At 42.8% G+C, this 25,429-nt stretch overlaps 2 protein-coding genes across 2 annotated transcripts in view; one reads left to right on the top strand and one right to left on the bottom strand.

Moving 5' to 3' along the window:
• Nucleotides 1-25,429, bottom strand: part of LOC308089501 (uncharacterized protein) — a gene marked incomplete at both ends in the record, with an annotated part of 277,868 nt that overhangs the window by 25,257 nt on the left and 227,182 nt on the right. The gene's annotated exons all lie outside the window — the stretch shown is intronic.
• LOC308093110 (limbic system-associated membrane protein-like) overlaps nt 7,496-25,429 on the top strand; it is a gene marked incomplete at both ends in the record, with an annotated part of 111,365 nt that continues 93,431 nt past the window's right edge. The window contains one exon of the mRNA XM_080439330.1: nt 7,496-7,653. Within this exon, the coding sequence (XP_080295456.1) occupies nt 7,496-7,653 (158 nt within the window). The remainder of the gene's footprint in view (nt 7,654-25,429) is intronic.

Below are 25,429 nucleotides of genomic sequence, written 5' to 3'. Positions count from 1 at the left end.
CTGAGTAGCCGCTCACCATCTTTAGCTAAGTTTGACAGATGGGTCCACATATATGATCTTTCAGAAAAATAACTTAAAAAGAAGTGGGACTCCCTGCGCACCCAGTATTTGCGGTACAAGAAACTGTCAATTGTCATAGTTTTATTTTGAGTAATTTCATGTTTAAGATTAAGAAAGTTTATGCTAAAAAGGTAAAAAAAAAAGCTTTTGCTGGTAATCTGATTACATTTGATTGTGCTTCACAAGTATCAGGTGTGTCTAAAAAGGTCTAGCTGACCTGACCTGTTAATCTGTGTGATGTTTGATTAGGGCCTAATTAGTCTAGTTTGATGTATTTATGTTTTTCTAAGTAAAATCTTTTTAAGAAAAGTTACTTTGTCTTGTCGTTCGCGTACAACTACTGTTTTGTGTTTTTGTGAGGTCTACTCCACCAAGTGGTACATTTTTAGAAGATTTAGACGGAGTGCCACTACACATCCTTCATATTTTACCCAACCCAGGGCTCAAGTGTTTAAAAGGAAATAATGAACAGGGGTATGATGCAAAGGTTTATTTTGTTTCACACAGTCAACAGCAAAGTAATTCAAAATCAGTACTGGGAGGACAACGTAAATCTTGTCCCACTGAAAAGTCATTGCACACATGTTGAGAAATCACACAAGGAACTAAATCTTGTCCCACTGAAATGGCACCGCCCCGACATCAGAATTGAAATAATGGCATAGGTCCTCTCGGTGCCGCTTGGCGTGTGCTTTTGCATTGTTGTTGCGTGGCATCCCGGCCTGTCGTAGGCTAGGGTCTTGTCTCCATCTTCCTGGGACAGTGACGTGATTGGGACCTTCACGATCCACTATTCCCTCCATGTACAGGTTACCGCCCTCAGTGCGCAGGAAGTTGTGCAGAGCGCAGCAAGCCAGAACAACAGCCTCAACTTTTGCAGTGTCCTGAATGGGCATGGTTGTGAAAAGGACCTGAAAACGGTTAGCAAGGACGCCAAAAGCATTTTCTACCACCCTCCGAGCACGTGACAGCCTGTAGTTGAAGACACGCTTCTCAGTAGTTAGCCTGCGTTCCGGATACGGCTTCATGATGTACTCCTTCAGGGGAAATGCTGCATCTGCCACGATGGTGTAAGGAGCAAGCTGGTCAGATGCAGGGAGAGGTGCAGGTGCAGGGATGTGGCATGTCCTCCTCTCCAGGGCATCGTGAAGTGTGCATCCGGCAAACACTCCACCATCTGAAATCCTCCCATTGCAACCCGCATCAACGTACAGGAATCTGTAATCACTGTCCACCAGTGCCATCAGCACTATGGAAAAAGTGTGCTTGTAGTTGAAGAATGTCGAACCACTTCTGGGTGGGGCGCGAATGGTGACATGTTTACCATCTAGAGCACCTAGGCAGTTTGGGAAGTTCCACTGAGCCTGGAATCCATCAGCTACTTTCTGCCACTCTTCCACGGTGTCAGGGCACTGTGAATGCAGAAAACAATAGTTAATATAAGTGGTTAACGTATATTTAGTAATACAAATCTAAACAGTAACTAGTAACTAAAGTTTTCAAATAAGTGTAGTGGCGTAAAAGTACAATATTTGAAATGAAAAAAAATATAGATTTGATATTGGGTTCACAGCCCATAGGAAGCAACTATGGCCTCCTGTAAATGTAAACAAAGATTCCTAAACCATTATCAAATGCCTTTGGTAATGTTTCCCTACAATTACTGTTGATCAATTTGAAGGCTTTTCTAATAATATCATGCCTGATCAAAGCTTACTCCAGTAGCTGCATGCTTTGACGTTTAGAATTTTACTGTAATTGTTATGTCTCCTGTACTATGCATTGATAGTTATATCACCACTTTTTACAGCCTGCCCAGGGAGGGACTACAGATGAAAATTAGCATTTGGATCAAATAATTACTTTTTTTTTACCTTTAGGTATTTCTCCTTTAAAACCTGGTAGATTGCTCCACAAGTTTCAGGAATAATCCTGGCAACTGTTGATAATCCTACTCGGAACTGGTATGTAAGGCTCTTGAAGGACTCCCTGTAAATGTGAACACACATAATTTGCTTGTTAGTAGGCGCAGACAATAAATAATAATAAATGAAAGCTCCTGGTAAGGGCTGACATACAAAAAGACAACAGTAACTGCAGATGGTAAAAAAAAATAAGAAAAGGCGTTGGTTGCTTACCTGTTGCCAAGAAGCGTAGGGTGATCATGAGCCGCTCTGGTACTGAGATGCAGTCACGGTAATTTGTATTTTTCCTGCGGATTAACGGAGCGACTAGCTCGGTCAATTTGTGGAACTGCTCGGGAAAAAGCCTGGAAAAGTTCTTAAAATCGGATGGGTCGTCATTTTCAAGCTCTTGGCAGAGGTTCGGGAAAGCCCCATGTGCTTGTTTCCGAAGAATCCACGACTTCACCCATTTGATCTAGTATGCTTCGTCTTTTGTTTTTTCCCTTTCGCCAGCTGATGTAGGAGCATGCCTAGATAAGCCAGAGACATCACCCGTTGCTGTTTTAAACTAGATACCATTTTCTCAACTCTCAATTCCTACACTGTGATCAACTCCAAAGCAAAGCAGTACTACGTGTATCTACGTCTCGTCTATGACTAGAGCCGGGTTGTTGTTGTTGCTTGTTGTGGTCACTGGTCAGCTGGTTAGCTTCCGGTCCCCTGAGCTCCTGCAGACTGCTGCCACCTACTGGTTTGGAGAATTATTGCATGTTATCTGAGCGACGCATGCGCCGTGACAATGTGAAAATGCTCCGTCGGCCGACAGCTTGGGCTGCTTTTGTGCACAACTTTTGCCAACCGACTACCAGTCTGTTGCAGTCTGAAATAGTCTGAAATTAGTCTAAACCAGTCGGTCTGGTGGGGACCTACCTTAAGATATTTGGATACCAATACTTTTTCACTTGCAATTCTGAATACAGGACTTATGCAAGGGACAATGTATGGGGAGGTAGTCATTATTGGAACGAGGGGTAAGCACGCACATCCTAAAGCAGTAAATCGGGTGCTGGACAACAATACATACATGAGAAGAAGAGGGGAAGTCCGCACACCGTTTGAGCTCCCAGTGGAAGAGTTTTTTCATTTTGTTAGGCAACGTTTCGACCGTAGCCGGTCTTCATCAGGTCTTGATACATTACAAGTCAAGGCGTGTTTAAATACAGGAAGGAGAGGCACATTGACACCCCCCCTCTTTTTCTGAGGTAGTCATTATTGAAATGTAAAGCCCGACAGTGTTATTATCCACCGATGCGGAGTGGAGGTGGATAATCAACCTGAAGGGGTAACGAAGTATTTCCTTGCTTACGGCAATGAAAGTATGCCATAAGTATTTGGCTGGGCGGAGAAGGAAGTATAGTGGATCAAAATAGAATAGAATCACTTTTCAGTTATTGCATTGTCTATTTCTCACTTCAAATGTTTTCAAAAACATTCTTGAGAGCAACGTTTAGTTGTAAATGACATTGTTTGTTTGTTTACATGGCTGTCATGTTGGATAAAGCATAAAACCAAGCAGCGCAGGTTGACATGAGCAGGTGTTCTGAGTCTTTGATTAGACAGCGGTCCGTTATAGAGCTCATCGGTCATTATCAAATAATATGCATAGTCAATGCTATGCATATTAATGCATAGTGCATATCAATGCATAGTCATATATAGCGGCACCCACAGTTCAAGTATCATCGCAAAAATACAGAAAAAATAACACTATGTAAGGCATTTAACGATTTATCGTATATCGATTTAAATCGATTCAAAGTGGTGACGATTTAAATCGATGCAATAAAATATGACATCGCGATGCAACCAGCAGAGGGCGCACAAGAGTTAAACTCCATTCCCTGTTCAACGTGCTGCGTCGCGACTTGTTTGACGTCCTAGGTCACGCGTAGTGCCGGTAGAACACAAAGGCGGGGCGTAAATGCAGAGCTGCAGAGCACAGTGAGCAGAGAGTCTGAGACTAATACGAAAAAACGTGAGTTATGGCGGGGTTTGCAACAAGTGATGTTGAAATTGTGGAGGCACCATTCAGTTTCAAGTCAGAGGCGTGGAAACATTTTGGCTTCCCTAAGACAGAAAACGAAAAAGGCGAGAAGATAACAAACAAAACAAACACAATCTGCAAATATTGCAAGAAGTTACTTCCCTACACAAACAACACAAGCAACATGATGCAGCATGTACACCGCCATCATAAAGAGAAGCTCCAGTCAAACCCTCCAGCCAGTACAGCCCGAAAGAAAAGTGTGTCCAAAGGCCAAACAACGCTGCCGAGTGGATTTGGAACCCCCCTCCCCCCAACGGGTGCAAGAGCCACAGAGCTTATGAGGTCCATCGCTATTTTCATGGCCAAAGATATGAGGCTGTTCTCCATTGTTGAAAATGAAGGGTTTAGGCAAATGGTAAACATGCTGGAGCCAAAATACCATCTCCCGTCACGTCCGCACTTTAGTGATAAAGTAATGCCAGCGCTTTACAAGGAAATAAAAGGAAAGGTTATTCAGAGCCTCGAAGATTTAGATGCCAGAAAATGTAAACTCCAAGGAGCAATTGGGCTAAGACTAGTTTGTTTATGTGAAAATATTTTATCTATCATTTATTTATTTTATCTGGGCTTTGTTTTGAAATTCATTTTATTTTTGCTAAGGCAAAATATATTTTAAGTTATTCTTTATTTTAAATTTGTATTTCATTTTTGTTAAGACAAAGAAAAAGTTTGTGCCTGGCTTACACTACAGTTGGCTTCATGGCTTGTAATATCTACCTCAGGAATAAAAAGGCATTCTTTGATACAGTATTGAAAAGAGTACTGTTAAAATTGTATTTCATTGTTGTTAATGTCAAGACAAAGAAAACTATAAATATGCCTTAGTTTGTGCCTGGCTTACAGTACAGTTGTCTTGTTATCTACCTCAGGAATAAAAAGGCAGCCATTCTTTGATAGTCTTGAAAAGAGGGTAAGAGTATTGTTAAAAGAAACCTGGATTTGAAATTTGTGTAAGAAAAAAAAAAGTTTCCAGTCATTTGCTACAGTAAAGAGAATAAGATAAAACAAAAAAAAGAAGAAAATACTGGTCTGGATTTGTGTAAGAGAAATAATAAAGAAAATGATTTTTCGGTCATTTGTCTGGAAAATAATTTTGTTTAAAAAATCGTGAGAAAATCGTGAGAAATCGTATCGTGAACCTCAAATCGTGATTCGAATCGTATCGTGAGTTGAGTGAATCGTTACATGCCTACTATGTACAAACAAAAACAAAGTAAAATGCAGAAAATAATGATGCTCTGCCTATATGTACAACAATGGGGGGGGGGGGGGTCGTCTGTCTAACGGGAAATGGTACTACCTTCTTTTTTGGCCTCCTGAAAGGTGAATTTTAAAACTTTTTTTTGAGGGATGGGGTTAGACTATTCCAAACCTGGGTGGCAGTGCTGTAGAAGGAGAATTTGCCCATGTTTGTTTTATGGGTGGTACCAGATCGTTGTTAACGCTCCCTCTAGTTTTGTGACTGTGGGTGTCGCTAACTTTTTGGAGGTATTTAGTCAGATGTGTGGGTATAGGGGGCATTTCGGGCAAATTTGCATTTACAATTTTGAAGACCAATCCCATTTTTGTAGTTTAACCCTGTCTTCTACCCTGAGCCAGCGTAGGCTGGCAAAAATGAGTGGGAGTGAAAAAAAAGTGAGTCATGGGCCCCAGTCTGAGAAGTAGTCGCATCAGTTTGTTTTGGGAGGTTTGAAGTTTAGTCTTCAGTGACACTGAGATGTTGGAGTACCAAGAGGTGGCAGCATAATCAAAAATGAGCTGAATCAGGGGCCCTGAAAGGGTCCTGAGGGCATTTTTGTTGACAAAAGAGGAAACTCTGCCCATAAATCTGAATCTCTGGTTTACTCTTTTGACCACCTTTGTAGCCATGCTTTCACCTGTCAGGTATTTGTCAAGAATACAGCCCAAATAGGTAATCTCGTCTTTGCTACAGATAATTGTGTCATCGACTTTGACCTTGAAGTAATTTACATTCATCTTTCTGAGGGAATGTTTGGTCCCAAAGAGAATGGATACGTTTTTTCCAAGGTGTAGTGGCAGTTTGTTATCGGTAGGCTAAGCCCAGTACGGATTTTGGAGAGTTCGGAGCTGAGAGCTTCCTCAACTTGTAACTTGTCCTCACCTGAGATCAGGAGTGCTGAGTCATCAGCGAACAGGAACAGTTTGCAGTTACAGGCAGCATTCATGTCGTTAATGTATAGAAGGAACAGTAACGGTCCTAGAATGCTACCTTGAGGAACCCCGCAGCTCACCCGGAGGGATGAGGACATGGTTCCGTTGATGTCAACCACTTGTTCTCTACCCTCCAAGTAAGATCTCATCCAGTTTAGTGATGAGCTATCAAAACCAATCACTCATTAACTGGGGAAACTTTTCCAAATAAGTGAGATGTCAGCTCCTAATTTGTACTGCAGGTGATTGACAGTGACCATATAGTGGTGGAGAGTTTAGCTGGAGAAGATGGGGCATTATACCATGCATTTCAACAACAAGGCTGATGCCCGTTGGGAGCGATGCCCATTAGGAATGATGCCTGTCTTTTTTAGAACAACTGAACCGACCGATTTCAATTTGAGCTTGACCTGTGTGACACACAGCGAGTTACAAGTTGATCGGTCAGATACACATTATTAGATGATGGTGAATTATGTGCTGATTGGCAAGTGGAATAATGAGTTGATGTGGTGATCAAAGTGAAGGCAGGGCATCTTTTAAACACATCATCCTTCATTATGGATGACAGTGTTATGTTTAAACCACAGTCTGCAGGGTGTGTCAATGATGGACTCTTATCAGGGACCCCCAGGGGGGAGGTGCTTGCCCTGACCACCAATAAGGGAGCGTGACAGTCTCATGAAGGGGGACAGATATGTATGGAGAAGAGGACATGGGGGTTCTAATATGAGAGAGAGAGAGAGAGAGAGAGAGAGAGAGAGTGTCTCTCTGTCTATCCCTCCCTCTCCTCCCTGAGAGAGAGAGTGAGAGGGATAGAGATGCGCGCGCACACACGCACACATGCACAAACACACTCGCACACTCGCACACAGACACACAGACACACACACACAGAGGGGGGACTGGTGGAGTGTTGCGCTGTAAGGAGGGACTGGCAGATCAGTGTTCTGCCTCCTCTCTCTCTCTCTCTCTCTGTCATCGTAGCTTTGCACTGAGCAGTGAGCAGTGTAGTCTAGGCATCCGTGGAACCAGACAGACCATAATACTTGCATGTTGCACTGAATCAGAAGCTGTTATAGGTTATGCTGCTGCTGTGTCGGATTTTATATTTTTATATACCTATCCAGGAGTTTTTAGACATAACACGTTTTGAGAAGTCTGGAAGTCTGGATTGGATAACTATTTTTTTTAATGTCATTTTTCCCTTTCTCTTTGGATCTATCTTGTGGCGCTTGGCTCCTGTGTTAAAATGCAGGTTGGACGGAGATCATGGTGTTGGAGACAACTGCAGGCTTCTTTCTTCAGACTCCTGTGTCTTATTCCCACAGGATTCCCCGTCCGGAGTGTGGATATGCAGCGAGCCACAGATAACATCACCATCCGACAGGGAGATACAGCCGTCATCAGGTAGGACTGTCTGCCTGGGTACCAACTTTACTCTGCTCTCCTCAGCATCCATCCTCCTTCACACACACACACACACGCACGCACGCACGCACACACGCACGCGCACACACACACACACACACACACACACACACACACACACACACACACTTTTATCCAAAGTGAAGTACAATAAGTGCATTCAACATAGGTAGGGAACGAAACTACTAATCACCAGAGGTCTTAGTGCATTCTCATCTAAAACAAGCAACTAAGAGTATACCTAGGCTAGCGCTAAGGTAAAAGTGCAATATATCAGCTACCTACTTTCATGCACAGATGAGACAAAATAGGAAAATCAAATGAGCAAGAGCTAAAAAAAATAAGTATATAAAATAAATAAGATCCAATTAAACAATAAAACAAGAGTTCGTACAACTAGTTAACAACAAGTAGGCAAGGCGAAGACGAAGGGTAGTGTTTCCTGAAGAGGTGGGTTTTCAGCCTACGGCGAAAGATGGGCAGTGACTCTGCTGTCCTGACATCACGCACGCACATGAAAACGCAAGAACATACATGCATTGTTTTTTTTGTGCAAATGATCACTTATATTATTGTATTGCAGAGCTTCAAGACCTTTCTATGCACAGTGGATTGTTAATTGTATGGATTTGGTTTGTCTCTGGATGCAGTGCCAGAAATAAAGTGGATGAATGAAATGATAAGGATGGTTGGTTGGTGAATAAATAATGATGCTGCTATAGGCAGATTGTCAGTGGACACGTGTCTCCAGGCATGTGTTTGTGATGGTTATAAAACGCAGAGAGGATTTAGAAGAGGATTTAGATGTGGATTTATGTAAACAAGGCTCTTTACCTCCCCCACACCCCGTTCCTCCCTCATGTCTCAAAATAGGATTCAAAGAAGTCTGATGTGTAGTATTATAATTATCTCACACGGTGTGGTTAATGTACTTTTTATCTATCTTTACAATTGGATTGTTACCTCTCGCCACTGACGCCACACCCACTCCATTCATTTGGACCTCTCGCCGCTGACGCCATACCCACTCCATTCATTTGGACTAAACACAACAACTACATATCACATGTCACCACAACACTAGCCACAACGTGCGCGCTGAATTTACGGGTGGCCTACGGTACTTCTCATTGCTCACTACACATTTTCCTCCTCGGAACATAATTCATTCTACTCACCACATTACGACCACAGCGGACGGGAAACACTTTCGCACCGTTTACCGTGAGCACAACGCTTCGCCATTCAGTCAGGGATGCCAGGTCCTTGCCACATCCGTGAAACGGGCAAGAAACAAGCGCTGCCGTGGTCTATGCAAACGAGCCCCAAAAGCGCGCCCAAAATCGCCCAAAATCGCTTATACAAAAGGCAGACCTGGCAACGCAGGCTACGCCAATCATGTGTGCGAGATCTACAAGCTATGGGGCAGAGACGCTTTGTGCCAGACACCGTATCTTAGCAACAACCTAAGCGCTAACTCTCATTGGTCGAGTCATGCTTAGGCCAGTCTCCAGACAGCAGCATCAAGTACTACCTCACATAGCTCGCTGCCGCCATTATAGTCGGACGCACCGAGCCCAGCTGGACAGCACAATCACCGTCATGTCTCTAATAAATCGCCCTGTCATTCATATTGTCAACACTTTGAGGTCACTGCAGCCTCCTACTAATGTAACGCATGTTTATGTCCACTACTGTGATAGCGATCGTTGTATTTCACTGCTTACTTCCCAAGGGTGCTTAACATGAGCCTTTAGCATGCGGCTAACGCTAACGCACTTTCAACGTTAGCATGTAGATAACGCTAACGTGAGGCTTCCGGTCGCTGCGTCATGGAGTAGACGCCTTTCACCACGCTCCCACTCAACTTTTTTATTTTTAACCTTTCTAGCCCTTTTATATTCACCAAATACACACCAAATAGTTTAGTAATGTATAAAGTTTGCTTTTGAACAAGAAATGACCACGAAGCCCACGTACAAATTGAGATCGGTCGACGCGAAAAAAGACTGCCTACAGCCTGGTGGTGCAGACATGGACGCCATTGCAGTTATGCTGGAGAAGCACAAAGAGGCCTTGTCCGCCGAATTTAAAGTAGGATTTTCTACTCTCGAGAAGAAACTGGACCTCATCAACTCAACAGTAGAAGATCATGAACAACGTGTTTCGTCCCTTGAGTCCAACGCCAACACAACCAGCGACCGTTTAACGGAGCTGGAGAAGCTTTGCGCTAACCTGGCTAACGACAATGCTAAGCTACGGGCCAAAACAGTGAGTTTGGAGGGGTTCAGCCGCAGGAACAACATACGTATACTCGGCTTGCCTGAGTCCACTGAAGGGGCTCGCCCCTCCGAATTCCTTCCTGGGTTCCTAGTAGAAGTCTTGGGCGACCAGGTGTTATCCTCTCCCCCAGAATTGGACCGTTCGCATCGCGTCCCTTCATCCACAAAGCCAAGAGCAATTGTTGCTCGCTTCCATAAGTTCCAGACCCGTGACCTGGTGGTCCGCGAGGCGCGCAAGATGAGGGGTAAACTCAACTACCGAGGCTCCACAATACAGATTTTCGAGGATCTTCCCCCGGAGGTACTGGAGGAGAGGAGAACCTACCGCGACGTCATGGCGGAGCTCTACAACCGTGGCCTGAAACCGGCTCTTCGCCACCCGGCCAGACTCTTCGCCTCTACCGTGACAGGCGGCCCGCAACGGGAGCTTACCCTCCAGGAGGCTCGTCGACTTGTGTCTCCACCACAGAGCCATGATTCTACAGAGCCCGTCGCCGCGTCGGATCAAGACTAGTGAGTAAGATCTCAGCTTCATACAGTAGCCTGCCAGCTAACAGACTCTCTTCATCAACATGGGGCTTACGTCCCGTCCTCCTACGATCATAACATCGTCTTTTTTTTTTCTCTTTTCCTTCTCGCTTTTTACTCTGATCTGTGGCCAGGAGCCAAGCGGGACGTGGCCCACTTTCGACCCATCTAGTTTTGTCATTCTGTTTAGCAGCTACTTTATATTCATCATTGTAGTGGGACTCTTTTTTGTTGCACCGTGGTGATTCAACACAAATTTTTTGTCGCACTTTTTTCCCCAGGTGTTGTTTTCATTTTATATCCATTACTTTTCAATGAGCAAATGTGATTTTCATTTTCTATTTTAGTTACTACTTATTCAAGCCCGTAATTCTGCTAGAGACGTCACCTATTCCTCCTGCTGTATGTGGGTTTCCTAGGTTTGTTTTGTTTCTACAATTTTGGTCATATAGCGCCTCCCTCTGGCCTTTTTTTTTTTGTGTAGTTTTATAAATCTACAGAGAGGCAGCTATTGTGTAAAGTAGACATAATCTTTCTGGTGTGTGTATATAAGGTGTTTTTGGGCAGTTTTTATATCAGTGGTTTGTGGTTTTGACCTGATAGCCCAAGTTATGGTGAGTTGTAGCCGTTGCTACATTCTGGGGTTTTACCCCTTTTGGGAGGGGTGGGTTTTTTGCTGCGTGTTTTTGTTTTTTGTTTTTATTTCCTCAGCCTTTTTTGTACATCTTTGCTCTTTCACTCTTGACAGCAGTTGTTCACCGTGTATAACAGAGCCAAGTGATGACCCATAATACATCTGTTTCTCGAGCACAGGATAGGGGTTTCAGATTAATGAGTTGGAATGTCAGAGGCTTGGGTCATATTGTAAAGAGAGCTAATGTGTTTGCTCGTCTCAAATCTCTTTCAGCAGATATAATGTTTTTGCAAGAAACACATATTGAACACAAAGTCAAGGGCAGGCTCAAGGTTGGTTGGGTGGACCAGGTCTACCAGTCCTGTTTTAGCTCTAAAGCAAGAGGGGTGGCAATCTTAATTAGGAAAAACGTCCCCTTTATTCACTCCTCCACAATCAGCGATCCTAATGGTAGATACCTCATATTAGTTGGTGTCCTCAACTCCGTGCCAGTTACATTTGTCAATATATATGCCCCTAATTTTGATGATCCCGCTTTTTTTAAGAAGATTTTTAATTTAATCCCCAACTTTTCAGATACCAACCTTATCTTTGGTGGAGATCTGAACTTGACCCTTGATCCCCTTTTGGACAAACAGTCCTCTAAATCCCCCCAGCCATCCAACGCCAGTGCTTGTTTGAACACTTTGAGGGCCAACTCCAATTTAGTAGATATTTGGCGACTCCTCCATCCAACCACTAGAGATTATAGTTTCTTCAGTCCGGTTCATAAGAGTAGTAGTCGCATTGACTATTTTCTTCTGGATGCTAAATTAATTTCTACAGTTGGGTCAGTAACATATCACCCTATTGTTATTTCTGATCACGCTATACTGTCCATGGATCTCAGGATTGGAGAACATAGCTCTAGAGGGCGACAGTGGCGTCTCGACCCCACACTTCTGGCTGACGAGCAGTTCACTGACCACATGGAAAAATCAATTTCTCATTTCATTAGGGAGAACGACACTGGAGATGTTAATGACTCTATCCTGTGGGAATCTTTTAAGGCTGTGAGTAGAGGCCACATTATTTCTTTTGCCTCAAACAAGAGGAAAAACGAAAGTAAGAGACTGACAGACATAGAAAAGGACCTTTCCATTCAAGAAAACGCATTTAAGGACAACCCTAACGATGCAATTCTGGAGTCAATTACTAAATTAAAATTCGAATATAACACTATCCTCTCACAAAGAGTTAGCGCACTGCTTGCTAAAACCCAACAGAAATACTTTGAATTGGGCGATAAACCCCATACTTTACTGGCAAGGCAGCTTCGGCACTCACAATCCACCCGAGCCATTCACAAAATAAAAGATAGACAAGGTAAACTTATTACGGATCCAGCCGGGATCAATAAGAGTTTTGCTCAGTTTTATGAGGAACTCTACCAATCCAAAAGTAAGAATACAGATCCCCAAATCATGAATCAGTTCCTTGCCGACAGCCAGCTGCCTACCTTAGCTGAGGAGGCCGCTACGGCAATGGATGCAGACATAACGCTTGGTGAGATTATAACAGCTATATCTCAATTTCCCAACAATAAAGCCCCCGGCCCTGACGGATTTGTAATTGAATTCTATAAAAAGTTTCAGTCAACCTTAGCTCCATTGCTTTTGCGAATGTTCAAGCAGTCAAAACAAGCTTCAGAGCTGCCGCACTCTCTTTATCAGGCAAATATTGCTTTAATCTTGAAGAAATAGAGATCCATTAGACATGTCCTCCTACCGTCCAATATCCCTTCTTCCTATGGAAATGAACATTTTGAGTAAAATAATGGCTAATAGACTCTCCAGGCACATCGCCGATCTGATTCACCCCGACCAAACGGGTTTTGTTCCGGGCCGTCACATAAATTCCAACCTACGCCGCCTTTTTAATATCATGTATCATAAGCATAAGGAAGAGTCGGTGGTCATTGCCTTAGACTGCGAGAAAGCCTTTGATTGCCTGGAATGGAAATACATACTGTCTACTCTAAAACATTTTGGCTTCGGGGAAACATTTATAGATTGGATCAATATAATTTACGCCCATCCTGAGGCATCAATTGTCACTAATGGGGAGGCCTCACGGCCTTTCCATCTTATGAGAGGGGTGAGACAGGGGGACAGCTGCTCTCCTTATCTCTTCAATTTAGCCATCGAAGTTCTAGCCAGTCAGATAAGAGCTAATCAAGAAATCGCCCCAATCCAAGTTCACAACACTGTCAACCATTTATCGCTTTTTGCTGATGATATGGCTTTATTTATTTCCCGTCCTAAAACATCTATCCCACCTTTATTACATTTAATTGAGACATTTGGTAGTTTTTCGGGCTACAAGATCAATTGGGGGAAAAGTGAATTGATGCCCATTTCTGAGAATGTTGATCCAAGCTTCCTGCGCACGACACCTTTCAAGGTTTCCACAGACAAAATTAAAACCCTGGGTATAATAGCCACTCGTAAACATGGGGAACTTTTAAAGAAGAACTGGGAATGCAAGATGCAGCAATTGAAAAAGAACATTGAATTTTGGAATACTTTACCCATATCCATGGTTGGTCGTATTAATGCCATAAAGATGGTCGCTCTGCCTAGATTTTTATACATCTTCAATTGTTTACCGGTGTTTATACCTCTCCACTATTTCAAAAAGTTGGATTCCGTTGTTTCATCTTTTCTTTGGAGTAACAAATCTGTGAGGATAGCTAAAAAACATTTATGTAAGTCTAAGGCAGCAGGGGGCTTCGGACTACCGCAATTTAAATTGTACTACTGGGCAGCCAACTTGTATGCGCTGTCTTTTTGGCGCAACTGCCTATCAGCAGAAGATGTAAATGGTCCAACTTGGCTTCAGATTGAGATGGCTTCAGTCGGTGTTACCTCTCTTCCTGCGTTGCTTAACAATCCAGCCAAGCGTAAAATACCACCCTACATAACCAACCCTATTATACTTAACTCTTTAAAAATATGGAAACAAATTCAGTCATTTCTTAATCCGCCCAAGGTGCACTTGGATAGTCCAATCTGTCATAACCATGCCTTTCCTGCTGCCTTAACAGACTCTGTTTTCTCTACTTGGAAGAACAAAAACATAGTAACTATTAAGGATCTGTATGCAGAGGGTAACCTCTTGTCTTTTCAACAACTACAAAGGTCTCATAACCTGCCAGCAGCACACTTCTTTAGGTTCCTTCAGATCAGGAACTATCTTAGGACTCATATACCTAACTTTATACATTTACCAAAACACAACACACTAGACAGTATTCTTCAGCTTACACCTGGTTTTATGGGTTCAGTTTCCTCTTTCTATGACATTCTACAGGCTTCTGAAGTTGTTTCCAGTGATAAATCTAGGTGCGACTGGGAGAGGGATTTGGATATTACAATTTCGGAAGATGTTTGGGAGTCAATTTTGGGTAACATACATTCCAGTTCTATAAATGCCAGACACACCCTGGTCCAGTTCAAAGTGGTGCACAGACTACACTATTCGAAGTCAAGGCTTCATGCCATATATCCCAATACCTCTCCCTTATGTGATAAGTGCAAACAGGAGACCGGCACACTTGCTCACCAGTTCTGGTTCTGCTCAAAACTAAACACATTCTGGTCACTTATTTTTGATTATATTTCAAAGGCATTGAATAAAAACATTGAGCCAGATCCACTACTGGCTATGTTTGGATCCGTGGCATTCAATCCCTCTATTAAATCATTCGAGGGTCAAGCCATTTCCTTGTGCACACTGCTGGCCAAACGTTTAATTTTGCAACAATGGAAATCTGAATCTAGTCCTCTGTTCCAGCAGTGGCTTAGAGACTTCGGCAATGTCCTACACATGGAGAGAATGCGGTATGCAATCATCAAAAAAGATAAGGTCTTCCTGAAAATATGGCAACCCCTGTTGGACAGGTGGTCGGTCTCCAGTGACGGAGCCCGTGCTCGAGGTGGCCCCTCAAGTGTTTGAGAGCAGTGTGGGTTGAGCTTTCTCTGTGCCTCGTTTGTATATCACAAGCTGTCATGTCATCTAATTTGATACTCTTTTGGCTGAGTTTTTTTTTTTTTTTTTTTTTTTTTTTCCTTTTCTTTTCTTTGTTTTTTTTTTTCTTTTTCTTTTTGTCTTTTTCTTTTTTGCCCTCTTTCCTGTACTTTTTAATACATTGTCAATTGCAACCTTGTGAGGGGCGGGTGGGGGGGTTTGTGTTTGTCTTGTGCGTTTGTTTTTTGTTTCACAGAAAATCTGAAGAGTCCTTTGTCATTGTTTATTCTCCTGTACAACTGAAATCTTCAATAAAAATTATGTGAAAATAGATAACGCTAACGTGGTTGTCATGGCTCAAGCGGCTGTGCAATCACTTTGTCAACAATGAACGTTAGTGTGGTGAATGTTGTGTGTGGTGCTGATGTTTGTTGTGTGAAGCTTAATGTCAGAGTGTTTGTGTTGGAGCGCCTCAGTGCGGCTGCAGAGTTCATGTGCAACATCTCGCATGCGTGGCTGTGGCTTCACAGTTTTCCTTCGCCGTGTTTTTTTTTGGCCCGGGAGTTTTTTCTTTTTTTTCTCAGGAGTTTGGCCAGCTATACGTGGCACGCAGGGGCTTCACTAACCGGGCCATGGCCCCACTGGCCGTCATGACACTACGCTAATGGAGATTTTAGTATGCCAACCTGTTCTTCTATCATTTCTGGACTATCTAACTTACTCACAGCAGGGGTCTTTAGTCAACCTCTCTTCACATGAATGTGCTAATTCTAACTCAGCTACAGCTGTCAATCTAACAGCTGAGCCGAATGGTCATTGCTATTTGTATATGTGTACCTATGTTTGCGTCGCTCTTATCTTTAGTACATACCTTATATGGCTATTTAGAATAGCATCTTTGGTACAATGTGGACTATAAAGAACTGTGTTAGATGAGGTTCAGGAGGCTTGTGCCCCGATGGGCTGCAGGAGAGGCTGCTTCTCATGATCTGTATGCTGTTTGCTCTGCTGAAATCTTCCTAATAAATGATCTAAAACTTCATCCGAATGGAATATTATTATTATTCATATTTCTATAACAATGCCAGTGATCTGCGCTGCCAAGTGGGCGCTGCATGGGCCCAGCGCCCACTTGGGTAGCGGGCCGAACTTGCGTAGCGGGCCGAACTTCTAGTAATGTGATCATTTATAAAAGTACTGAAAAGAAAAAAGAAAACCCCTAAACTACTACTTGTATATCATAATTCGGCATCCTCATAAACAAGCTATGTTTTACACTGTAAATGTTGGAAATCAGGGTTTGAACAGCTATACAATATTAAACCAAGTACAGTCGAAACACCATGTACCATACATTAGATTAGTCACCATAGTAAACACATTCCCATAGGCTACACAACAACAACAACAACAACACAATAATAACACAATAAAAGAAAAATAACAAATGCAGGCATGCCCTAAGGCATGCTGAGATATCTCTCCTCAATAACAGCATTTGCAGTAGAACATAGTACCTGTACTATAACCTGTCAAACACACGCACGCACGCACGCACACACGCACGCACAAGCGAGAGGATAGAGCAATAAATTCTTACTGGATTCTTAATGGATTCCTTGTGGTGAACAAGTGCCTTCCATTCAATTACAGGGATCCAATTGGTCATTAGAGACTCACTAAGCAGTGAACTTGGCCAGAGATCACAGAAGCTTCACTTTATCAGTGCAATTGGCTGTGTGTGTGTGTGTTTGTGTGTGTGTGTGTGTGTGTGTGTGTGTGTGTGTGTGTGTGTGTGTGTGTGTGTGTGTGTGTGTGTGTGTGTGTGTGTGTGTGTGTGTGTGTGTGTGTGTGTGTGTGTGTGTGTGTGCGCGCGCGTGTGTGCGTGTGCGCGTATATCGCCTGAAGTAACACCAGTACAATACCATACAGACACATTCCTCAGTAACACTATGGTGTGGTTATTGGACTGATGCAGATTATTCTGCATAGTGCAGGATACTGTTAACCTGGCATGGCCAGACTAATATCACATCTGCACATCACAAGGGCAATTTGTTTTGCAATGGCAGATTCGTCTGAAATCAGGCTATGATACTGTAATGATTCATATTAGTAATTGCTGATGGAGTTTGTGTGATGTTGTTTTTTCTTCTTTTTGATGCCTTATTGTGTTGCTGCTCTTAGCCAATATAGCGCTTATTTTACTCTTTATCTGTCATGTCTATTCCACCTGATAGTGACAATGTCCTCTAATAATAATCGTCCACACATTGACGATCACTTAGTGAGTATATCATAACCATTTGTTTGTTTGAATTGACCTCAGAACTTTACCTCCGTCTTGCTTATTGTCTGCGTTGCCTCAATAAACACTCCCTCAATGAACACTCCCATTTTCTCGCTCACAAATTAGGGTTGGAAAGAGATGCAGGGCCACAATGTGAGGACTTTAAGCGGCCTGGCCGGGAGGCACATTGTGGTCTGGTGTTGAAGACAGAGAGTCTAGATCTGATTCCATAAACTTCTGTTTGTGAAAGGCTGAGCAGATATAGGTGACCTGGAGGTGTAATATACCCTGTTCTCCTTCAGTGCAGCTCGCAGGCGTCAGTCCCACCGTTTGTGGTTCTAGAGATACAGAGAAATGGAGAAACAACGCTGGGGTCCAGCACAGCACTTTGACAAGAACACAGAGCGACAGGCTTTACTGATAAAATGATTTTTGTCTCCGGCCTGGCGAGAGAGTATGTTTTGCACCCTGTCCATCTATGTGTGTGTGTGTGTGTGTGTGTGTGTGTGTGTGTGTGTGTGTGTGTGTGTGTGTGTGTGTGTGCGTGCGTGCGTGCGTGCGTGCGTGCGTGCGTGCGTGCGTGCGTGCGAACAGCTAATCTCCGGCACTGTTGGCCCGGACGCTGCAAAACTATGCACACACACTCCCTGGATGCCAAAGCCGAACCTTTTCCCAAAAGTTTTTCAGATTGGCCTGTTATAGTGCCACCAGGAGGTCGATTTGTGCAAAACGCATGTTTTCATATTACTCCTACAGATTTTGTCCAAACATCACACAAATCAGTACACAGTATCTTTATAGTCTTGTGATCAACACAGATCTGTCCGATTTTCCATATTCCATCCCGATTGGCTTCCAAAGTTTGCAGGATTGGTTTGTTTTGAACAAAATGCCTCAAATCATGAACGCAGCATATCCGTGAAATTCTGCACGCACATTCCCACTGGGCCGAGGAAGAAATGCCTCTTGAAAAGTTTCACAACAGCCTCATGGTGGCACTATAACAGTCCAATTTGAGTTTTTACCTATAACTGCACCGATTTGCGTGAAACTTTGCACGCACAATCCCTAGAGGCCATGGAAAAACCTTTGCCCTGCATTTTTCACATCTGCCTTTTTGAGCGCCACCAGTAGGCTGACTTTTGTAAAACAATTTTTTTGCTATTACTCCTTCAGATTCTGTCCAAAAATCATGCAAATCAGTACAAAGTATCTCTATAGTCATGTGATGAAGACGGATGTGTGCAATATTTCATATTTCATCCTAATTGGCTTACATTGGCTTCCAAAGTTCCGTCAAATGTTGCACGCGCATTACCACTAGGCAGAGAATGAAATGCCACTCTTTTCACATTGCCCTTTTATAGCGCCACCAGCAGGTCTGATTTTGAAAAAAAAACATTTTTGGAACAAAATGCCTGAAATCATGAATGCGGTGTCTGATTGCTGTGAAAGGCCTAAGAACAAATGGCACCTTTTTCACATTGGCCTATTATAGCGCCACCAGGAGGCCACAATAACCTGACCTGGCAGAGACCTGTGCTCCGAGGAGCACTTTTTCTAGTTTTTTTTTTTTTTCTTTTTTTTCATTTCCTGAAAAATTAACATTTTGGAGTTGGCTGGTTTCTGCCCGACAGAGATATATCAGAATGCTTTCATAGATGAGAGTGAATCTGTAAAAAACACATAAAGGTTAAGCACATCAAGCCTAAAATATACCATAACACGACGTCAGAACCAGTCCAATGTACAAGTGGTCCACTGTCTGCATGCTGAGGAGGAGAAGGACCATTAGCAGTTCTGGCTGTGCTTGAGGTGACTTTTGCCCCCAGAAAAACCAGAAAAAACATCAATCATAACACATTAAGTCTCGGCTCATCGCCCAATGGTCATGTTTCAAATACAAAAGATTTAGGTAGCTGAAAAATGCCCCACATTTCTGAGAGGAAAATGTGACTTTTCCTCATTTGACAGAAAGGATAAAGAAGACAAGTCAAATTAGCCTCGTTCCCACTGAGTCATATGAACCCATAAAAGGAGGGGAAAAGTGTATTTGCCACAATAGTTTGCCACACTAGTTTTTTGTGTTCTCGTTGCACGGTGTGTGCCATGTGGGGATTTAAATGCTGGAAATTGACAATTGCTTATTAACCCATTTAGACCGGGAAATAATCGGTGTCATTTTTAGATTTATTTGGCTATTCAAAAATAGCAGATATACAAGCTTGTAGATCTGCTATTTTAGAAAAAACGTGTGCAAATCTTTGAATATAAAGTGAACATTTTTAACTCAGTTAAAACTTCTCAAATATTTTGAGAGGGGGGTCCACGGCCAAATATATATAATTTTTGAGAACCACTGATATTATAGTAACATATGTTTTTTTCAAAAAACGTATGTTACTATAATATAATTTGCAAACATTTTCCACACATTTTCCCAATAAATAGCAGATCTACAAGTTTGTATATCTGCTATTTTTGAATAGCCAAAATAAATCTTAAAATCACACAGATGCGTTCCCGGTCTTAATGGGTTAAAGCAGTAATGACACAAGTCTGTGTGACTGCTCTCCTCTGGGTCAATTATCTGAGCTTTGACAATAATCCTCTGTCTGCCTCATTATTTTCCGTGAAGACTATTTGTCTCACTCTGTGATTTGCCCTGCAGGATCCATGTCACTAAACCCCCAGATCTCTGCTTTTAATTTGAGTTTGAGAGAACAGGCGTGTGTGTGAACGCTGCTAGAGGCTCAGACATTACACAGGAGATGAAATTAGACAAATCTAAACTGCCTAAGGATCACCAATGCACTATTTTAATGTGTCTTCATTATTAACCATTGAGCCCTGATGATTGTCTTTCAGAAAGTCTACTACAATAATATAGCAGCAGTTCCACTGTGCACTATAAGGGCGGATTCAGACTGGGTCCGATTGAATCGAACCGTTCCCGAGTACGGTTGACCTCTCCCAGCAGGGCCAGCATTCACACTGGCCAAGATTCTTGCACACCAGAGTACACTTGCATATATACCCCCGATCCTATAGGTGGCGGCATGCACATAGTGGTTCGCCAGTGGACACAGACGTCATCAACTATGCGACAATGTTTGTGCTGGTCGCGCATAAATATGCTTTTAAATACGTTGAAAGCAAAGGGGCGGGGTTGCGGCTGGGGAGAGAGTCAGCGCACTGAGCACAGTGAGCGCACAGAAGTCAAGGCACAGACGGCTGTGTTGTTGACGGACAACGGATGCACGCTTATGAGAAACAACACAAATAAAACCTGGTGAAACACTTGTGTGCATTAGCGCAAGATGAGGATAAAGGAAACAGTCTAAATTCAGTCTAAATGTCCAGTTTGCTAACCTTCACAACTACTACTACTTTTGTATTTGAAACTTTAAATTTCTCTAAATATTATAAACTTTCACGACAGCTTAAGTACAAAAATATATAATTTATGAAAAGGCAACTATAGTAGCATATACAGTGAAGTCGGACTGAATGACTGTATTTACTTCCATGTACTGTTTCTCATGTCTTACCAAATAAAGTACATCAATCAATCAATCATTTTGCGGGCAGTGGTGGCCTAAAGGTTAGAGGAGCGCCCTTGTTGCCGGGAGGTTGCCGGTTCGAATCCCCGGACCGAACCCCAACTGCTCCAGTGGAGCTGCTTAGTGGCCGACAGCATAAGACTGTGGTTGTACTAGTCAGCTCCCAGGTTTTAATGTGTCTGTCTGTCTGTCTGTGTGTTTCTATGTGCAGGGCGTTGCTGAAAATGAGCACTTGTGCTCAGCTACTACCCTGGGTAAATAGAGAACAAAAATCAAACGCCTTTTCTTTTTTTACTCTCTTGGTGTGGGGATTATCTGGCACATGTATGTATCTGTTATGAAAGAGAAATTGTATCATGAGTGAAACGGCTATAGTCCTTGGGAAACTATAAACCTACGTAGGCCTACATCTAAATGAGTTACCATATTTACTTACAAATTTCAAATTACAAAGCCTTATAAGCTATATATTTCTGGGATGCATAGTAGCTGAAACTCCACAATATATACTTATATATATATATATATATATATATATATATGTATATGTATATGTATATATATATATATATATATATATATATATATATATATATATATATATATATATATATATATATATATATATATATGTATATATTGTGGAGTTTCAGCTACTATGCATATACATATATATATATATATATATATATATATATATATATATATATATATATATATATATACTTATGCCGGTAAGATCAAAATATGGTCGTAAACTGCTTTGTGAATAGGGGCCACTGCTCCTCCTGCGGAGTGCATTTCCGCTTCATCTACGTGGGAAAAACGCCATAAATTCAGGGAAGAAGCAGTTCAATGCCCCTTTGCCGTTACTTCACTGTCAGCCACTCAGCCTGCGGTCACAGCGGTCAGCTCCGCTCCAGTGTGTGTCGTGTTAAACTATGGATTCAATAGCATTATTGTTTGTATTACTTTGGAGACTATGCCAAGAGCGATCCTATCGCCCATCTTCCTACATGACCAGCTATACATTTGCAGTCCAGAGGCTGAGATCTGCGCGTAATGCGCGGATCCGCGGATTCCACAGGCGGCGTTGAGAAATGCGTTTGTGTCAACTGTACTCGCTGACTACTACTCGCGCTCGTCACCAAGGTGAGAAACATACGAGTTGTTGACCAGAATGTTTATTTTCATTTCCACAATGCTTTAGAAGAAGTGTGAAGTTATGTTATTTGTAATATCCCTTCAGATGTAACTTGGTGATATATTGTTGTGATAACCATCTGAATCATCAGCTACTGTACTTTCATTATTCTCAATTAAACTAGAAAACTACTTATACACTATTCAAAATAATATAAATAAGTATACGACATGTACATATATTAAGTAGTTTCTATTCTTCTTCAGGACAATGTGGGTTGAAGAGAGGTCTGGGGCATGGTGGCAGCTTGTCCTTGCATCCTGGGGAGATCAGCAGTGGCAAGCAAATTTCAGGATGAGGAGGGCCACCTTCATGCAGCTGTGTGACTTTCTTTGCCCACATCTGGAGAGAGATGCAACCCAACTCAGAAGTCCAGTGTCAGTGGAAAAATGTGTGGCCATATGCCTCGTGAGACTGTCGACCAACACAATTGTATAGACTAATCTCCCATTTATTTGGTGTTGGCATATCAACAGCCTGTGAAATCTGCAATGAGGTCATAACGGTCATTGTGGACACGTTGCTCTCAAGATACATTTCAGTACCCTCCGAACAAGAGTTCCACACAATAATTGAAGGTTTCCGTGACCGTCATGGTTTCCCACAATGTGGAGGGGCTATTGATGGGACCCACATTGCCATACTATCTCCACCAAACACCCCTGCAGACTACTATAATCGTAAGGGGTTTTATTCTGTCATACTCCAAGCTGTAGTCGACCATTGGCTCAGATTCTGGGACATGAATGTGGGATGGCCAGGTCGGGTGCATGACGCTAGGGTTTTTGGAAATTCCAGCGTTTATGACAGGGGTCAGAGTGGCACACTGTTCCCCAATGTCACAGAGAGGATTGCAGGTGTAGATGTGCCAGTGGTGATGCTGGGTGATGCTGCCTAGTGCCTACCCACTCCTCCCCTGGTTGATGAAACCATTCCCCGAAACTGGTGCAACTCCTGCAGAGAGGAATTTCAATTACCGGCTCAGCAAGGCACGGATCACTGTAGAGAGGGCATTTGGCCGTCTCAAGGGACGATGGCTCTGTCTCATGAAAAGATACGACAGTAATTTGCAAAACATCAATGCCACCATCACAGCCTGCTGTACACAATGAGGCTTACGACGAAGAGGAGTTGGACCTTAGTGCAGAGTCTGCGGACACTGAGGATGAATTGCATCGCCCTCAGGCGAACACAGAGGCCAACGCCACAAGGGATGCCCTGTGCTCTTCTTTTTCTCTATGAAGAAAAGTACAAGTACAGTTGACACAAACGCATTCCTCAACGCTGCCTGTCTGTTGTTTAATCTGCGCATCCGTGCATTACGCGCAGTGCCGGATTTATAGGAGTTGAGGCCCGTGGGCTAGAGTAATTTTCGAGGCCCCCCTGGCGCGCATGCACGTGCGCTGCCCCCTTTTCGCGCGCGCGGTTCTGGGCGGATTGGGTTCGTTTTTTTTCCAGTTTTTGGTTTTTGTTGGAGGCCCGTGGGCTGCAGCCCACCCTAGCCCAACGGTAAGTCCGGCCCTGATTACGCGCAGATCTCATCCTCTGGACTGCAAAGCCATAGCTGGTCGTAGGAAGGTGTGCGATAGGATCGCACTTGCCATAGTCTCCAAAGTAATAATAATAAGAAATAGTTCACTTTTGGTTATTTAAAAAGAGTCTCCTTATTTTATGTATTAATTTATTAGCCCTACATGGGAGAAACGTTAACTTTAGAGCGTTCACTTTTGGTCATAATTTAAAAAGACTGTAGAGCAGTTTGTGTGCAGACTCACCTTTTTTATTTTTTATTTATTTATGATTTGTGGGTCCAGCACTGTGTGTAAAGAAGAACTGTGGGGACGTGCATATCCTGCCTTTGTTCATATTTACAATAAAATGTACATTTTCCAATGCAAGATCAGTGTGGTTATCTGCTCTATATTGTAATATCAAAAATAGCAGATCAACAAACTCAATGTGTCGCATTGCGCCGCATTTTCAGCTTGTAGCTTGGCTATTTTTGCTACTTTTGTGTGACACTGTAGTATGACAATAGGGCATTCATTTATGATGAAAAAGCATTAAAAGTTGCAATATGGCGATACAGGGTTTCTTCCTAATAGCAAAGATATGTAGTGTTTCGAGAGAACAAAATGTTCATGTGAAATATGTAGGCTATTTGCCATTTACAATATTTAAGGCACACATTTGAAGTAAAATAAAAAGACAACATAAGGACATGGTATGCAGTACCAGATTTGTAAATGTAAACAACTAAAAAGTAAACAATTCAAAATGGGAGGTGGTTCTGACTGAGGGAGCAGTGCTTGGTGTGGCTGTACAGTCCCAGGCGTGAACGACAGTCTCGCTGGCAGTGAGGGCACTTGAATGTGATGCTGCTCTCGCCTGCTGATGCTGATATAGGAGGAGATGTTGGAGATTGTCTTTCAACCTGTGTATAAAAAGACTGAGCAGGTTGTGCAGGGAGTGCGGGAGCAGCATGATGGTAAGCAGCAGACTGGGTGTGAGGGGCATTGGGCAGCAGCTCTGCATATCTGAAGGTTGGTGGGGCAGTGTATTGCATGGAAGATCCTGGACCCTGGTATGAAGGAGGTTGTTGCTGAGAGGAGGTCTGCTGCTGCTGGGATGAAGGCATCCTGTCAAGCAGTCTGCCCATCATCTGCATGAACATAATGTTTGTCTCTTGCCGTTCCTCCCTCTGTGCCTGTAACCGGCGCTCCTCCATCTCCATCTGGGTCTTCATCCAGGCATCCAGAGTTTCTTTCTCCTGCTCTGCCTCCATGAATGCATTATGTTGGCTGTTTTGCATCTCCATAAACTCACTCATCAGGCTGGACTTACTGCTCTTGGCTTTCCTCTTCCTTCTGTTGTCTGTTCCTGTGCTACTGCTTGGTGTGGATATGTTACTGCTTGTCTCATCTGAAGTGCCTGTCAGCATAAAAGTATGAAAAAGCAAAAACATTACAGGCTTCAACTGCAATAGCATTTTTGATGGTATGAAGTACATGCACAAATTAACAAACTCTTGATCAAAATATTCTCACAGTAATAACAGGCAACCAGAAATGGTGTGTGGATCTTGGATGAATCTTCATAATCTCTTTCAGCCAGTGGTGTAAAGTACTAATGCATTTACTAATGCATTAGTACTTAGACCAGGGCGCTTTAACTTGTTACATCCGTGGCTTAGAAGTAAGCACTTTATATTTGAAATCTGAACGTTTATGTATATGTACGTGCACC

This window comes from Gymnoscopelus braueri (genome assembly GCF_963280865.1).
Source record: "Gymnoscopelus braueri genome assembly, chromosome: 1".
In the NCBI taxonomy this organism is placed as follows: domain Eukaryota; kingdom Metazoa; phylum Chordata; class Actinopteri; order Myctophiformes; family Myctophidae; genus Gymnoscopelus; species Gymnoscopelus braueri.
This window is presented reverse-complemented; position numbering and strand designations above follow the sequence as displayed.